Source organism: Mustela erminea, chromosome 2 (assembly GCF_009829155.1).
Source record: "Mustela erminea isolate mMusErm1 chromosome 2, mMusErm1.Pri, whole genome shotgun sequence".
In the NCBI taxonomy this organism is placed as follows: Eukaryota; Metazoa; Chordata; class Mammalia; order Carnivora; family Mustelidae; genus Mustela; species Mustela erminea.
The window spans coordinates 77,919,589-77,937,296 of record NC_045615.1 but is presented as its reverse complement, the minus strand read 5'-3'; the positions used below and the strand labels follow the sequence as shown (position 1 = coordinate 77,937,296).

At 33.0% G+C, this 17,708-nt stretch overlaps 1 protein-coding gene across 5 annotated transcripts in view; it reads right to left on the bottom strand.

Annotated features, from left to right (window-relative positions):
• Positions 1-17,708, bottom strand: part of KIAA1109 (KIAA1109 ortholog) — a 216,829-nt gene that overhangs the window by 167,701 nt on the left and 31,420 nt on the right. For all 5 annotated transcript variants that reach the window (XM_032333325.1, XM_032333327.1, XM_032333326.1 and 2 more), the window contains exons 8-14: positions 15,132-15,318; positions 12,264-12,345; positions 11,489-11,682; positions 9,361-9,440; positions 6,918-7,068; positions 2,213-2,369; positions 1,723-1,801 (exon numbers count right to left, since the gene is read on the bottom strand). In XM_032333325.1, coding sequence (XP_032189216.1) covers positions 1,723-1,801; positions 2,213-2,369; positions 6,918-7,068; positions 9,361-9,440; positions 11,489-11,682; positions 12,264-12,345; positions 15,132-15,318 — 930 coding nt within the window. The remainder of the gene's footprint in view (positions 1-1,722; positions 1,802-2,212; positions 2,370-6,917; positions 7,069-9,360; positions 9,441-11,488; positions 11,683-12,263; positions 12,346-15,131; positions 15,319-17,708) is intronic.

Sequence of the window (17,708 nt, the reverse complement as noted above, 5' to 3'; positions counted from 1 at the left end):
AGTTAGCAAACAACATAGCTCCATGCTGAACAAAAGAAGAAAACTGCAAAGTATTTCACTTCTTTTCTTGAAGGGCTGCTCTTCTATAAACACTAATGCTACTATGGTCATTAGTATATAGCTAGTTCAGCATGTATCCGGTTCTGGGCATTTTTTTTTCAAGTACCTAAATCTCTGAAAAAAGTTTTAAATGTGTTTGAACTCTATTTTGCTAATATCTATGACTTCATCTGTTTCCCCTCAGACAGTCATCTTAAAAGCCACCTAACCTTTCCCAAGAACCTGACTGGACTTTCCTTAGACCCATAACTCACTCGGAGTTCCACAACCAGTGTGCTGTGGCACCGACCATGAATTCATAGTAAGTATGCTCGAGATATCGATTCCCTCAGCCCTTAGTGGCTCCCTTACCCCAGGTGTACCCATAACTGCACAAAAGAAAGATGAACAAATATTTCCTACATGGAATATCAGTTTAAAAATGGTAAAAGCACTCCCTTAATTGAATCATTCTCAATTTTATGCAACCCCTCCCAACTGTCTTTTTCCTCCTGCTGTGTCTCTGTAAGGCTACCCTAAAAGATGTTCTTTACAACTTACTAATCTGAACCACCCAGTCCTAGAGAATCTCAAGCATCTGCTTCAAGACTTAGTATGACCATTCTTCTACAACAAGCAAAGGTAAGGTTTAAATCTTCACTGAAAGAGCCTCAAAGGTACAGGGAAAAGATACTCTATGCCATTCTCAGTCACTGTTTCACAACTGATTGTCTAAGTAGATAGACCCAACTCCTACCTTTTTATACAAGCTAATGAATGCAGTTAATCCACTAGTTTCTCTCTTCTTATATCAGGAAAAGAAAAAAAAAAAGGTGACAGAAACAAGTAAAGAGAGCCAAGCATGATATAAAAACTACTCAATTTATACTCAGCCATAGTAACACTGTTGGTTAATGACTTAAAAATATGGGTAAGTTGCTATTCTCTGTACTCTCAAGAAGTGAATCAATAAAGTAGAATTTCACTTTAATTATTCTCAATTACAAATACACTAAGAGGCTAGGAAGAAGGAAAATGAAATAGGCTATATAATATTTTGATAAATTTAACAAAAGGTATTTAATCACATTATTGATTAACTTGTATGAGTCCAAATTTCAAATGTATGATAAATTTAGATTAGCTTGGATAAAACTATAGCAGAGTATTATTTAGTATTTTAAATATGAAATGTTCTGCTTTCTTAAAGCTATATTTTTCAAAGTACCAGGCTTACTCCCTAACAAAATCTATTAACAATAAAACCTTAAAACAAAGCCTTTCAGTCATTCTATCACATACTGCCCATATACCATGTTCCAGGTACTGGGTTCAGCACCAAGTTTATTATCAGTTTAAAAAAAAAAAAAACAGCACCTGGTCTTACAGAGCAACAGACAAACAGGAAAAATACATTTTAAACAGGTTATCCTCAGTCTCACAAAAAATAAGTATAGGGGATGAGGAAAGCATAAACCTAACTTGATTTAAAAATTTTCCCTTCTCTGCAGGTATACAAATAATTTGATTATGTAATTAATATGTACTATCAAGTAAATATAATAGAAGGCTGAAAAAGAAAACCCCATTAATTTTAGTCTCAATGGGATAGCAAACTATTATTTATAGATTAATCATTCCCCATTAATCGTTTAAAATAGGAAAGTTCTCATTGCAGCTTACCATTTTCCTCAACTGTCATTGGAATATTAATTTCTAAATATGAACCAGCTCCTACATTTACATGTACAGCATTTGTTTCCTATCAAAAGAAAAAAATTAAACCATATAAAATAATTACTTTCTCACTATTTAATCATACTCCCATCTTTACTTTTCAGTTATTATCACAGATAAAATATCATTAATGATATGAAATGGGTAATAAAAGTTTCTAAGAAGAAAAGTTCAAAGTTTTAGTAAAAATACATTAAAACAATTTGGCCAGATATAAAGAAGAAAATGAACCAGATTATAGAATTAAGATTTATTATTAACTTTTCCTACTTTTGGTACTTAATGAAAGCAACATAAATACAATTATTATGGGGGGAGGGTGACAGGAAGCTCATAGAAATGAATCTAAGTATAGAACTAGTTACCAGAAAAATACCCTGGAAAATAATATTCAAATTTTAAACACTGTTTCCTACTATATTATTTCAATAATTACCCTGTTTTTGGTAAACAGCAAATCAATTGTAGCATCTGCAATAATATTCATTCGCAGTTCAAAAGCAAGGATCTGTCGCGGTCTCCCAGGTTGTGCAATTTCAGAAACTTTCAGAACTTGATAATCAGGTGGGAAGAAAAACTTCCACAGACAGTCTCTATATAAGGAGGTATAAAGAGTAACTTGTTACTCAAAATTATATCTATAAGGGAGCAAAATCAGTATTCTAACTTTGTACTATCACTGCTATTTCATTGAACAATTGGACATGAAATAGAATAAAAAAAAAACTAAGTCACAAAATAGCACCTACACTAATTTCCTTTCAGTAAAATGAAAGACCCTTTTCTCCAATGTTTTATACTTCCAAAGATCAATAAGCTTTGAGTATTTTTTTAAAGATTTATTTATTAATTTGAGAGAGAAGCATGCACAGGTGCGCACGCACATGCACAAGAGTTGGAAGGGACAGAGGCAGAGAATCTTCAGCACAGACTTCCTCACTGAGCACAGAACCCAATGCAGGGCTCAATCTCACAACCCATTAGATCATGACCTGAGCCAAAACCAAGAGTCCCAACACTTAATCAACTGAGCCATCCAGGTACCCCAACAAGCTTTGAGTATATAATACACTATTGTCAAACGAGATATAGGTAAGAACAAATCTGCACTGTTCAAGCATAAAATGAGATATAGGTAAGAACAAATCTGCACTGTTCAAGCATACTGTGAGAAATTAAAGACTTTCTACAAGCATATCAAGAGTTAAAGAAAGAACTAAAGGAGGATGGTTTAATTAGAATCATGCTGCTATGGATGAATTATTTAGCCTTTCTGAAGACACCTGACCTGCTTTCTCATCTGAAAAATAGGAATAACATAACTTGCCTCATAGAATCTGAGGATTAAATGACAACCTATATGGAAAAGACTTGACAGTACATGATGCTTGAAAAAATGGTTATTATTTCTTTAATTTTTATAATCATTATTATTTTTAGAGAAGTAGGGGGCAAAGGGAGAGGGAAAGAGAGAATCTTAAGCAGACTCCACACCCAGGTTGGAGGCTGAAGCAGGGCTTGATCTCATAACCCTGAGATCATGACCTGAGCTAAAATCAAAAGGCAATGCTTAACCAGGTTCCCCTTACAATCATTATTTTTAATCAATAATCTATCAATAAGAATCTAAAGGTCAGTAGATCTCTAAACAGTAAAGAAGCCAAGGCTCTAATACATTTGCCTCCCCTCATCATTCTCACGAAGATGAAAGAACCCAAGGACTTTCCATTTCAGAGTCAAAATTAATGTAATGTTATTCATAAATTCAGAGAAGGTGACAGTTTATAGCTTTTAAAAAGGAAGGCTTGAAAAAGTAACAAAAAATGCTACTTGGAATAAATAAGGTAGGGAAAAATTAGATGAATAGAACAAAAGGTAAAAACTGACCCATTACAGACTATAACTTGCCATCAAGTTAGTGTATATGAACGAAAAAGTTCTGCAAATGTTCTAGCTACAACATACAAAACATGAAACTAAGACTATTAAAGATTAAAAAAATCCAATATGATCATTGAATGAAAATGAAAATCCACTGTTTGGTGGATAGCAGGATATAATGAAAAGAGACGTGGACTTGAAAGGCTGGTCTGAATGTTAGCTCTAGATGCTACAGCATTATTATCTTGCCTAAATCACTGAATCACCATTTTCTCACAGTTGTAATAAGCTTACCATATCTGCCCTACATATCTCACTGGGTTATGAGAATCAAGTGTGAAAATATAAACAAAAGCATTTATGTGGAAGCATTAAAGAGGCAAGACAATGTTGAAAATGTTTGCATTATTGTAACTATCACCTATCGAAGGATTAAGTACAAATCTCATAACATTTGTATTTCAATTCTGACATGAAAACTCTCAGAAAGAAAATATCATGAAGGAAAAGCTGAATATCGTAATGATTCAGAAAAATCATGTAAAGGTGGTAGAATGAAATCAAAATCCAGAAGCTAACAAGATCAAAATCTCTTTTGAAGAGATCAAAATCTTGTCACAAAGCTGAATGAAAGAGCCAATAGCAAAAAAGTTGCGATTTCTTCCTAAATTTCTTACATCTTAGTGGATGCTAAGAAAACTGACCTTACAATTCATTTCTGATTACAATTCATATTCGTATAGAAAAGCAAAATGGTGGAGAAGAAAGGAAATGGATACCAAAGAGGAAATGCATTGTTTGTACATGTTACGTAAGAAGTATCGTTAATAAACTAAAAGCATGTGAAAGTAAGTTTTTCAGGGCACCTAGGTGGCTCAGTTGGTTAAGCGTCAACCTTTGGTGCAGGTCATGATCTCAGAGTCCTGGGATGGAAAGCCTGGCGTTGGGCTCCCTGCTCAGTAGGGAGTCTGCTTTACCCTCTTCCTCTCCCCACAGTCCCACTTGTGGTCTCCCTCTCTCTCAAATAAATAGAATCTTTAAAAAAAAAAAAAAAGTAGTTTTTCTTTTTTCTCTTCTTTCTTTCAAATAAACCTGAATGAATGGTTTTAAGTCCAGGTTAAGAAAGATATTGCTGTTCTCTTCTGACAGTGGCAAGATCTACTGAAAAGAGTCGATAAAACAAATTTTTCTTTTTTTCTTTTTTCATTTCTCCACATAATACAAATACCACTTCAGAAGTGAATATGGCTATTTAGTAAAAGAATTTTAGTTTGGACTTTTATGTAAATATACCCTAATTTTTTTTTTAATGTAACAAAATGAAATACAGTTTAAAAATAATCATACTTTATTCAAGTCTTAGAAATGCAAGTATTTTATGTGTCTGTGTTGAAGCTTTTTTTAAATATTTTCCTTTCAAATATAATAATGTATAAATATAACTGTTATGTAATAGGATGTAAAAACCCTCATTTTCAACTATTCTCATTTTCAACAATTCCAACACAGTATGGCTTACTATAGGAAAAATTTTATCATAAAAGGAAAATTTAAATCCAGTAATTTGGAAAGCATTTGTTTCCTAACCTGAAATTTTAAGCTGTTCACTTTCAAGTCTAATAAATAACCTAATCCAGAACTCAACAAAGTAATGCATTAGCATATTGCAGAAGTTTTCAAATATAAACTTACTTACTCATTTATCATACAATTGTTAAGTAGCTACACTTGATGGGACAGGTATTTCTATACACTAGAGATACAAAGGTTAACACGCGACTTAACAAAGTATGTATTTCTTCTAACAAGCTAGGTCGAAAGCACTTTTTAAAACAAGTATAAAAAGAGTCAGTATATCAAGTCAGTATCAGCACTCTTCATTAGTCCATCAACAGCCCAACAGTATCTACTTCAGTGAATGGTTTGGCTTGTATTTCTCCATTCAAGCTTGTTTATGAACAGAAAAACTAAGCTGATTTTAGGCAATGTCTATTTACATAAAAATTTAGATATTCCCTCATAATTAGTGGTAAATGTCCCCTTCTTTGCTTAAAACTCTTTAGTAAGTAGAAACGTGGTCAGAATGTATTAAAATAAGAATTACTTCAAAATTAACAGAACGACTAAAAAATAAAAAAAAACACCTTTCAGACACTGTCCATGACTCCAGTATAAAATCTTTCTTAACTACCTCCAAGTCTCCTAACAACCTGTAGAAACTATAAGACAAATCTCCATTGTCATCATGCATTTGTAGAACTCTTCCTTTTTCTCAATTATTTGTCCTCCTCTTCCTTCATTGGCTAACTCCTACTTAAGTGTCAAAATTCAACTTACATGTTACCTCTACTAAAAAGCCTTCCCCAATTCTTCTCTGATGAGTTATGTATCTATTATAAAAGAATTGTGTCCCCCTAAAAATTCATACATTGAAGTCCTAACCTTGAGTACCTGAGAATTTGATGTTTGGAAATAGGATATTTAGAGAGATGATTAAGTGAAAATGCAGTCATTAGGGTGTGCCCTAATCCAATATAACTAGTGCTCTTCTACAAGGAAATGTGGACACAGAGACCTACAAGACACACAAAAGGCAAGACCAGAGAAAGATGAGAGAAGACCAGAGAAAAGATGACCATCTACAAGCCAAGAAGAGAAGCCTTGAATACACCCTTTCTTCACAGCCCTCAGAAGGAACCAAACCTACCAACACCTTGATCACAGAATTCTAACCTCCAGAACCATGAAAAAAATTTGTTGTTTAAACTATACAGTCTATGGTTCTTTGTTATGGCAGTCTTAGCCAACTTGTACAGTACGTTTCTAAGTGCTTCATCAAGACTTTTTTCTTACCTCTTCTTCAACCCTTAATAAAACTTTTGTTTGTTTTTCCTCACTGAAACTGAATTATATGTCTTTTGTCTCTGAATCTCTACAGCCCAACATTCCCTGGCAAATTCACTGATTAAATACAAAAGAAAAATCAAAGAAACCAATAAATATGCTCCTCATTCACCATTTTTCTAACAAATCAGCCCCTCCTTCAGAATGAACTTGCTTATGCCAACTTATAATTTGAATTAAAATTATAATTTATAATTATAATTTGAATTAAAATGCTTATAATTTGAATTAAAATGCTTAGTGATATCTTACCCTGCCGTAATATAAGAGCTTATAAAATATTAAGCCACTTTTTTAATAAAATTTATATCATTCAACATTAAAAGATTTACTAGAAATATAATTTACTCAAGTACCTTTGCCTATCGGCCCATGGCCCATAGTTGAAATCTGTTCCTTTACCACAAACTATATCCAGACCCCAACATGGAGGCAAATCTTGTAATTTGCAATCCTCACTGCTCATTTCTCCTTCAATATTTTCTTCTGTTTCTTCTGGAACAAGTCCTATAATGCAGAATATACAATAGAAAGGTAATTACTTAAAATTACTGTTTATAGATTCCCTAGACCAGGAGTTCTAAAAATACTGCTTTCAGTAATCCTTTACACTATTAAAAATTACCAAGGATAAACAGTGGGTTTTTTTTTGTATTATCTCAATCATAATTTACTGTATTCAAAATTGAAACTGCAAAATTTTTTAAAATTTTATTTTTAAGGTAACAACTCATTGCATGTTGATGTAATAAAATGTTTAATAAAATTGAACTCATCACATTTCATTTAATATAACTTAATGAATGCGATATGAAAAAATTATTTTATAAAAACTAAATGAAATTTTAATTCCATTTTTAATGAAAGTACTTTTCAATGAAAAAATAACCATATTTTCTAAAACAAATTCATTTAGAAGTAAGTGTTGGCGTTGTTTTTATTTCAGAAAATCTCTTTAATGTCCAACTTACTAAAAAATAAGCAAATTCTTAAAGCTGCTTCTGCATTTAATTTATTTAAGTATCTGAAGAAAACCTAGCCTCAAATAAACAGCTATTTAGAAAAGGGAGGAGTATTTTAATAGCTTTTTCAGATAATTGTAGATATTCTTCTCTGACACTAAACCAAAATTCAAAGGTGGTAGTTCCTTAAAAGTTAGTTGCAACATGGAATCTGAAACCCTATACTGAATTTTTCATACTCGGATACATTAAAACTTACTGATCTCCCTTATACTTTGAATGTATCTTTTACCCATGGCATAACTTTGTAACATTTGGAAAATATTGGTTCAGAGAGACACATATATGTTCTCCAAATACTGATAAATTTCATCATTAAACATTTTTTTTTAGGGGCACCTGGGTGGCTCAGTGGGTTAAAGCCTATGCTTTTAGCTCGGGTCATGATCTCGGGGTCCTGGGATCGAGCCCCGCATCGGGCTCTCTGCTCAGCGGGAAGCGTGCTTCTCCCTCTCTCTCTGCCTGCTTCTCTGCCTACTTGTGATCTCTGTCTGTCAAATAAATAAATAAACTCTTTAAAAAAAAAAAACAAAAACTTTTTTTTAAAGATTTATTTATTTACTTAACAGAAAGAGAGTGATAACAAGTAGGCAGAGCAGCAGGCAGAGCCAGAGGGGGAAGCAGGCTTCCTACTGAGCAGAGAGCCCAATGCCGGGCTCGATCCCAGGACCCCGAGATCGTGACCCGAGTCCAAGGTAAAGTCTTAACCCACTGAGCCAACCAGGCGCCCATCATCATTAAACATTTTTAAAATCACATTTGTTAATAGCACTGGTGGTATTATCAGAAAAGTCCTTAAACTCACAGTTGGCACACCCAAATTTTCCAAAATTCTGATTTTCACACGAAAGCTCAAAATCATAGTTTGTCTCTAGTTGCTTCTTCAAGTAAACTGGTGCTCCATGAAAAGCATATAATTCAGCTAGAAACTAAACTATACAAGTGCTTTTCCTCCAAACATCAGTATACTTTGGCATATAGCAGAGGTATATTATGTGTACTTGGCCATTTCATCACACTAATTATTAAAAAGTTTACTCAAGAGTCAAGATTTGACAGAAACACTTTTTATGGCTTTATCAAAGTTTTTTAAACTGATACTGGCATTTGTTTTACTGTAAATGCGTGGTAATGAAAAAGACAGTGATTATTAGTATAGTTTGGAACCTCTGCTTTAATTCATACTAAAGCAGCCATTGCTGCTTTGTACCAGCAATGGCTGGTATCATTTCACCCACCATTGCTTTTGTACCAGCATGCAAATGTCAATATGGTTAAAAAGGCAAGTAACATCCTCATTTTCCTCTGAAAACAGTGACCTCATAAACCCCATGAAGGCATAAAAAAAACAGAAGTAGGAAAAAAGGGCTAAAAATCCAATGTTTAGTTACTTTTATAAAATTCAAGCCAGCCGTGAAGCACTCTAACGATCTAGATTTCAATCCTTAAACTTCAAGCCTCAAAGGATTTTCTTCTTAAGCTAGTATGAACTACCTTAACTGTCACCACATTCTCTAACGGTTTTCACACCACGTTACTTGCATTCACAACTTTTAAGGTATACCTCTGAAAACAGAATTGAACAAAAGATTCCTATATTGTTCTTTTGGTCTGAAATAGAAATATTCAATTTTTGATAAATGACACAGACATTCCATCCACATTTATGATATATTGATGTTTATTTTATCTTAATTCAGGAGACAAAATATTATTAAATATCAACATTTCATAGAGTAGAAGTGCAGCTATGAAACACACTTTCAAAAACGAATACCTGGCTCATCCATGTAGTAGTAGATGTCAACATCATTTGACTGCATCACCACAAACCCTTCTCCCATTAATCTTGGTGGTCTATAGAAGGAGGGGGAACGGCAAACTAAGTACATCTCCAGAATATAAAATGTTCTGTATTCTAATAAGGTAGTAATAGTTGAGAACAGTAAGAGAAAAAAATCTAAAAAACAATCAAGTGTAGCATATTGAAAAGGGAAAACAAAATATCTTTTAGATAGACAAGAAGTTTTGTATAGTTGTATTCTACATTAGAGTAAATAAACTGGTACTGAAAAATTTTTAACCAATATATTAGTTTCAAAAAGAAAAAATGAAAATTTGTTATGGACTTTTAGCTTTAAAAGAGAGAAATCAATTTAAAGCAAAGTTTGATTAGATACAATCGAAGAACAATGATCATTAGAATAATCATATTCTGCATTAGCAACAAAAATTTAAAATTAAGCTTTAAATTCAACCATTTTATATTAATACTTTATAACTTAATAGGAAATATTCTATATATCTGTAAAATATAGTTTAATCTTTTAGAAACATTAAATAAGAAAAATATTGTCTTTTTTTTAACAACTTGATATTATCTTTGTCTTTATGTTATCTATTTCTAAGAATATTTAGTTGATCATCTTGAAAAAATTCTGGAATTAATGTTTCTCTATAATCACTTCCCCACAAATTATTAATTTTTATTTGCTTTGATTCAACTTTTCTCTTTTTTGTTCATATACCACATCTTCTTTCCATATCAAAATTAACTTCTCAGTCATTAGATAATAGATACAAATTCAACAACCTTCTTCTAAATATATATTAAATGATGAAGGTTAATGTCTAATATCATCATTCAATTTCCACACTTACTTTGAAGAGTGAAAAATACAATTTTACCTTTTTATAAAAATTAGTAAGAAAACACCTTTTTATCTTACTCTGTAAACTTCATAAGGTCCAGATTTATTCAGTATTTTAAATTTTACCCATAATATATAGAACTGTGTGCACAGCCCACATTCTACAAGTTGCTTAGCAAAGTCTGTGATTATGAAGAATGAGATAAGGTAACCCCCATAGCATCCCTGCTACTCACATAAGGAAAACCTCTCCATCATTCTAGTGATGGGGAAATCTAATAAGCAAGCTAGCCAAAAGTTGGAATTAAGAAGGAATAATCATGCTTCTTATAACCTCATAAATTTTATACTACAAGCATACAAAGATAAAAGCTGGGACAGTTCTAAAACTGTATCATCCTAACTTCACCAGTTTTCCAAGAGTAATTTAGATTCAATTTTCAACTTTTTATTAACTCAAAATGGTATTCCACTACACTGCATTTGTTGAATGTACTATTAATCCATCCCTTCGGGAAATAAAAGCCTACCTATAGTGTATATTTTCTAACCTATAAACATCAGAGCCTAAACGCCCCAAATAAGTTTCCCAAGTACAGTGAGAAGGAGAAAATGGTAGAAAAATTATAGTTATAATCTTATAGGAAAATGTTTAAAATTAGAGTTCATCAATGGATAATATATCATTTATAATTATAAAGCACGACTATGCTGTTAAGTGGTTTAACAGAGAAATATGCCCTATTATCGCCCAACTTAGAGCAAAAAAATTAAAGAGATGACAAAGATTCTAATTGATATCTATATTAGATATAAAGTTATTATGTTATTTTTATGACTTTTTTTATTATGTTGTTAGTCAACATATAGAACATCATCAGTTTCTGATGTAGTATTTAGCAATTCATTAATTGCTTATAACACCCAATGTTCATCACAACATGTGCCTCCATAATACCCATCACCTGGTTATCCCATCCCCCCACATCTCTCCTTTCTGTAACCCTCAATTTGTTTGCTGGAGTCCGGAGTCTCTCATGGTTTGTCCACAATAGCCAAACTATGGAAGGAGCCAAGATGTCCTTTAGCAGATGAATGGATAAAGATGATGTGGTTCATATATACAAGAGAATAGTACTCAGCCATGAGAAAGGATGAATACCTACCATTTGCATTGACATGGATGGAACTAGAGAGGATTATGCTAAGTGAAATAAGTCAATCAGAGAAAGACAATTTGTAAGACTATCTTACTCATCATTTTGAAGACCAACATATCTTGGACTAGGAACAAGCATGACTCGAACATTTTCAAGTTTCCCTTTCACAATATGCATGAATTGATCAAGATGACTAGAAGGTGGTTTTGTAGTATAAGTTAAGAAAGCATCATCAAAGTTGATACACAGAGTTTGAGGTTGGTAATGATTTCCAAAGGCCAAACGTCCCTAAAAAATAAATAAGAGAAACTATGCTGTAATATACAAACCATATATTTTTCCTTAGTTGACCTAATAACAAACATTTTCTTTTTTTAAAGATTTTATTTATTTATTTGACAGACAGAGATCACAAGTAGGCAGAGAGACAGGCAGAGAGATGAGGAAGCAGGCTCCCTGCCAAGCAGAGAGCCCAGTGCGTAACTCGATCCCAAGACCCTGGGATCATGACCTGAGCTGAAGGCAGAGGCTTTAACCCACTGAGCCACCCAGGTGCCCCTGACCTAATAACAAACATTTTCAAGCAACAATTAAATTATTCCACTTCAGCACTATACACTATCCAAATTACTCCACTGATCAATTTAGTGTTTAAAGAAATCTAAGTACTTGTGAATAAGTAGCCCCTAAGATCTAATGAATGTGTGCTAAGATGGTATTGGGTGTTGAAACAATTCTTTTATACCTTTATGAACTTTGGAACCTAAACAACTCTACAAAATTACTTTCTTTAGTGAAAATTTTATTTGCAAAAATAAGAGTTTTCATTATTAACCCACCAAACATTAACTGACGCAGAATTTACTTACTGTGCTCACATTGACCTTTATGACTGGAATAAGAGATCTCCATGAAGATGTGGGGTCTTGAGATTCTGTTTTTACTTTAACTCTGAGAATAATAAAAATTAAAATTAAAATAAACATACATAAGAAAACTTAAATAGTTGAGAATACAGTTGACTTCTTCACAATACACAGTAATACCAGCTGTAACTTTCCAAATACATCTAATGATTGCTCCAGTAAACAAAATAATGACAGCAACTAACAGAATACTAGTATCTCTCAAATATCTCTCGGGATGCACTGTATCATTTATCAATTTTTAACACTGGCAAGGTATAATAACAAAATTAACATTTTTAGAGTAACAAGTTCTAATGACAAAAGTATAAATTATGATATGCTGTCATTACATCGACCATTATACTCATTATGACTCTTTTTTTTTTAAGTTTGACAGAGAGAGACACAGTGAGAGAGGTAACACAAGCAGGGGGAGTAGGAGAGGGAGAAGCAGGCTCCCCACTGACCAGGGAGCCTGATGCAGGGCTCGATCCCCGGACCCTGGGATCACAACTCCAACCAAAGGCAGACGCTTAACGACTAAACCACCCAGGTGCCCCAATATGACATTCTATAAGACAACCTAAATTACTAAAATAACAAATGACCAAGGTACAAGTCACACTGATATTTTCAACTGTTTTGAGCACTTTTGGCAACTCAGCTGATCCATTCCCTTCCTTATCCCCATCACTTTATAACAGAATAATTTCCTCTCAATAAAATGAAAATGATAGGCCAAGAGTAAGAAAAAAGAAATTGGCCACACATAAAGTATACTAAATTTAAGGTATGAAAATTTCATAGCAAATCACTAAAGCTTTCAGATGAGAAGCCATAGCTCTTCAACAACCCAGTAATTCCTAAATCATATTTCTCAAGCCATCTCCACTAAGACAGCCCTCAGTGCTTAAAACTAAATTTGAAACTGACCTCCTATCTCCCCTCTAACCTGCTCTTTCTCTACAGTTCCATGAGGATAACCACTAACTAGAAACTGGATTCATTACTGACTCATCCTTCTTCCTCATTCTCCACACCTAATCTATCACTGTCTTATGGATTCATTTGCCTAAGTATATCTGGAATCCATCTACTTCTCTCCCTTCTTGTTATCAACCCAACTGATGATCAATTTTCCCTGAACTGTCACAACATCCTTCTTCCTTTTCCATCTGTGTAACTTTTATTTCCTTTTGTCTTACAATAGGTAGTACTTCCAGTACAAAGCTGAAAAGAAGTGGTATAAAGGGACATCCTTGCTTTGCACCCGATCTTAGTGAGAAAGCTTCTAGCTTCTCACCATTGAGTATATTGTTAACTATAGGGTTTCTGTAGATATTTCTTATCAAATCAAAGAAGTTCTCCTTTATTCCCAGTTTACTGTGATATTTTAATCATGAATGTTAGATTTTGTCAAATACTTATTCTGCATCTTTTGATATGATCATTTGGTTTCTCATTTTTAGTGTGTTAATTGATTTTTGAATGTTAAGAACTAGCCTTGTTTACCTAATAGTTTTTTAAGTAGATGATAAGAGAACATTTATTCCCAAATAAATGTTTCATGGATATTATGTCCAAGGCACAGAGCTGAGGTATTGGGGATCCTGAGAATATGACAACTGTTCTGCTTTGAGGGAATCTGTACCCTACAATGGGAGTAAGAATAGTTATAATAGGCAATTTTAGTGCAAGGAGTGTTACCTTAGGAAAAAGAATAGAATTCTGTGGGCACACATAGAAGGATCAGGGAGACCTGAAGGATGAATGAGTTAGGCAAAAAAGATGAAGAGTCTTCCATAGAGAAGAAACATCATATGTAACAGAGAAGTTGTTTACTGAGGCTGGAGTGGATTAAGGTAGGAAAGGAAGAAAAAGGACTTTCTTTGTTTGCAGATGATCCAGTCATCTGTGTAGACAATCTGAAAGAACTGACAAAAAAACTCCTGGAACCAATAAGTGATTATAATAAGGTTGTAGGATTCAAGATTAATAATACACGAAAGTCAATCACTTTCCTATACACCAGCAAAGAACAAGTGAAATTTGAAATTAAAACCACAATAGCATTTATATCAGCACCACAAAAATGAAAATCTTAGATATAAATTTAACAATATATGTAGATTTATCTATATAAGGAAAATTATAAAACTGTGATGAAAGATATCAAGCAATCAAATAAATGGAAAGATATTCCACGTTCACTGATACAAAGATTCAACATGATCAAGATGTTAGTTTTTCCTGATTTGATCTACAAATTCAATATAATCCAAAGTGAAATCCCAGTAAGTTGTTCTAAAGTATATATAGAGAAGCAAAAGACCAACATAACCAACATACCATTGGAGGAAAACAACAAAGTTAGAGGACTGACACTACCTGACTACAAGACTTACTGTAAAACCACAGTAATCAAGATAGTGTGGTACTGGTAAAAAAACAGACACATAAGTCAGTATAACAGAAACAATACAGAAAGCCCAGACACAAATAAAACAAAATCATATATTTGTATATGCATCTTAACTATGTGTATATGTGTATATATTTATGTACATGCATTTAAAAGTGCATGTACATAAAACACAAATTGATACAGAAGAAAGTAGAACTAGTAAGCAGAACAAGACTGCTTCTTTTTAAAATATATAATTCTGTATTATTTAATTTTCAAAGTAATTATACAATTTATGTGAATGTAAGTTTTAGTCAAACTACAAAGAAAGACTGGGCTGTGTTTAGGTGAGTAGCATCAATGATATTTAATAAAAGTAAATGATAAATGTTGGAGATTAATAAAATTCAAGTGTAACTATGAACCTTTCAATTTTGGACTGGGTTCTTGTTCTTCCATTTTCCCGTGTTTTATCATCCTCTTTCTTAGGTGGAATTATTGTTGGCTCCAAACCAAATAATTCTTGAAGACGTCCATAAAGATCCGAACGATTATAGACATGAAATTCAAAGTCATTGACTGTGATGTATAATCTGGTTTCTGCCTTTGGATCTAAAGACACCAATTACAAAAAAAAAAAAAAAAAAAAAAAAAGTTTTTAATCAACTTTTTAAAAACCTTACTCAAAGTTTTTAGTCAATCTTTTCCCACAGCTATAGTAACTCTATTTTAAAAATAATTCTATGATAAAGAGAATTTCAAAAACGTACAAATCTATTTTTAATTTATATAATATATAACATGAATATACAAAATCTAAATATATTCTTTTAATTTTTTTAAGTTTCTATTTTTTTAAAAGATTTTATTTATTTGTCAGAGAGAGAGCACAAGCAGACAGAGTGGCAGGCAGAGGCAGAGAGAGAAGCAGGTTTCCCGCTGAGCAAGGAGCCCAATGCAGGACTCAATCCCAGGAGGTGAAGGCAGATGGTTAACCAACTGAGCCACCCAGGCATCCCTTTAAGTTCCTATTTTTTTTTAATAAGATTTTTTTATTTGTCAGAGAGAGATAGAGCATGCAAGCAGAAGGAGCAGCAGGCAGAGGGAAAAGCAGATTTCTCACTGAGCAAGAAGCCCGATGCAAGACTTGATCCCTGGATCCCGGGATCATGACCTGAGTTGAAGACAGATGCTTAAATGACTGAGCCACCCAGGCATCCCTATAAATATATTTTAAAAATATATAAAACACTAGCAAAAGAAAGAAAAAATCTGATGTTATTATAGTATTCCAATTTAGCATTCTAAAACAATCGTGATTTCTAAATTCTGACTGTATAACAACAGAATTTAAGGATTTCTATGCTAAGAAAAGCAAAGTGCTATTTATAGACCAAAAGTAAAACTTTATCCTAACAATAAATTTATTATATATATCTCTCTCTCTCAAAATGTACAAAGTATGATGCATTTAAATATTACATTAGTATTTAAATTTTTATATCACAGAAACAAAGATTTTTCATAAATACTAGGCTATTTTTTTAAAACTACACAATACTAAGAGACACCGGGGTGGCTAAGTTGGTTAAGCATCTGTCTTAGGCTCAGGTCATGATCCCAGGGTTCTGGGGAGGTAGTCTCGCACAGGCTCCTTGCTCAGCAGAAAGCCTGCTTCTCCCTTTGCCTGCTGCTTCCCCTGCTTGTGCTCTCTCACTCTCACTCTCAAAGACAAATACATAAATAAAATTTTTTCTTACCGAAAAAAATTTTTTAATAAAACTACACAATACTAAAACCAAGATCTTAAAAACTGCAGACTTGAAACAATAATCTTCTCAAATAAAAGACATAATTACCTTAAATATAAGTAACAACAGTAATTATTAAATCCAACAACAAAATGATAGATGGGGCACTTGTTTCTACTGAGGAAATAATCTAAGACAGTTATCACATGTCAACTGAAGAGGGTCAGAAAAAAAGTACTGCAGTACTTTAAGTGTGTTCTTTTCTTATGTTATACACAGGTTTTTGTGAGGGTTATTTTTGAGATTAATTTTTATTCATTTTTCTCTCTATCAAATTCAACTGAAGGACAATTAAAATTAGATAAGATCAGTTAGAACAGCTTATTTTTTTTAAATGGCTATGAAGAACTATTACTAACTTTCATTATAGTAGCTTAATCTGTGTTTAAATATGAAGTATACACCTGGAATAATATGCCAAATTATACCAAAACTCGAGTTACTAGAAAATAAAAAAGTGTAAGAAATGTCAAATACCTTAAATAAAATACATTTTAGTTTAAATGAACAAATGAAAAATACTATCATTCATACCTCAAAAATAACCCATGGAAAATGAATCAACAACATTCATTTTTTATACAGTAATACTTTCATTTCTACTCCAATCTAGATTTTTTTCCCTCACTACTTCCTAAGATAAGAAAAGAAAAGATAAAAGAAAGGAGCTGTAATTTTTCTGGTATTTTTCAAATAGCTCTTGACCTATGTTCCCTCCTATTCAGATTTATCACAGGTCTAAAAACTAAGACAATCCCCTAAACTATTACAATCAAGTGTTTTGCCCCTTTTCTCTTGCTATAGATCAAATTCTTAAAATTAAAAGAATAGGAAGCACTGTTTTTTAATAAATTTGGAGCATTCAAAGACCTGAGAGTAATAAATATCATCATCCATTTTTTTTTAAAGATTTTATTTATTTATTTGACAGACAGAGATCACAAGTAGGCAGAGAGGCAGGCAGAGAGAGAGAGAGGAGGAAGCAGGCTCTCCGCGGAGCAGACAGCTTGCTGCGGGGCTCGATCCCAGGACCCTGGGATCATGACCTGAGCAGAAGGCAGAGGCTTTAACCCACTGAGCCACCCAGGCGCCCCTCATCATCCATTTTTAAGTCAGTCATCAAACTCTATCACCCATTAGGTTTACCTTTCTTCGGTCATCATCCACAACCTCTTCCCAAAATGCCAGAAT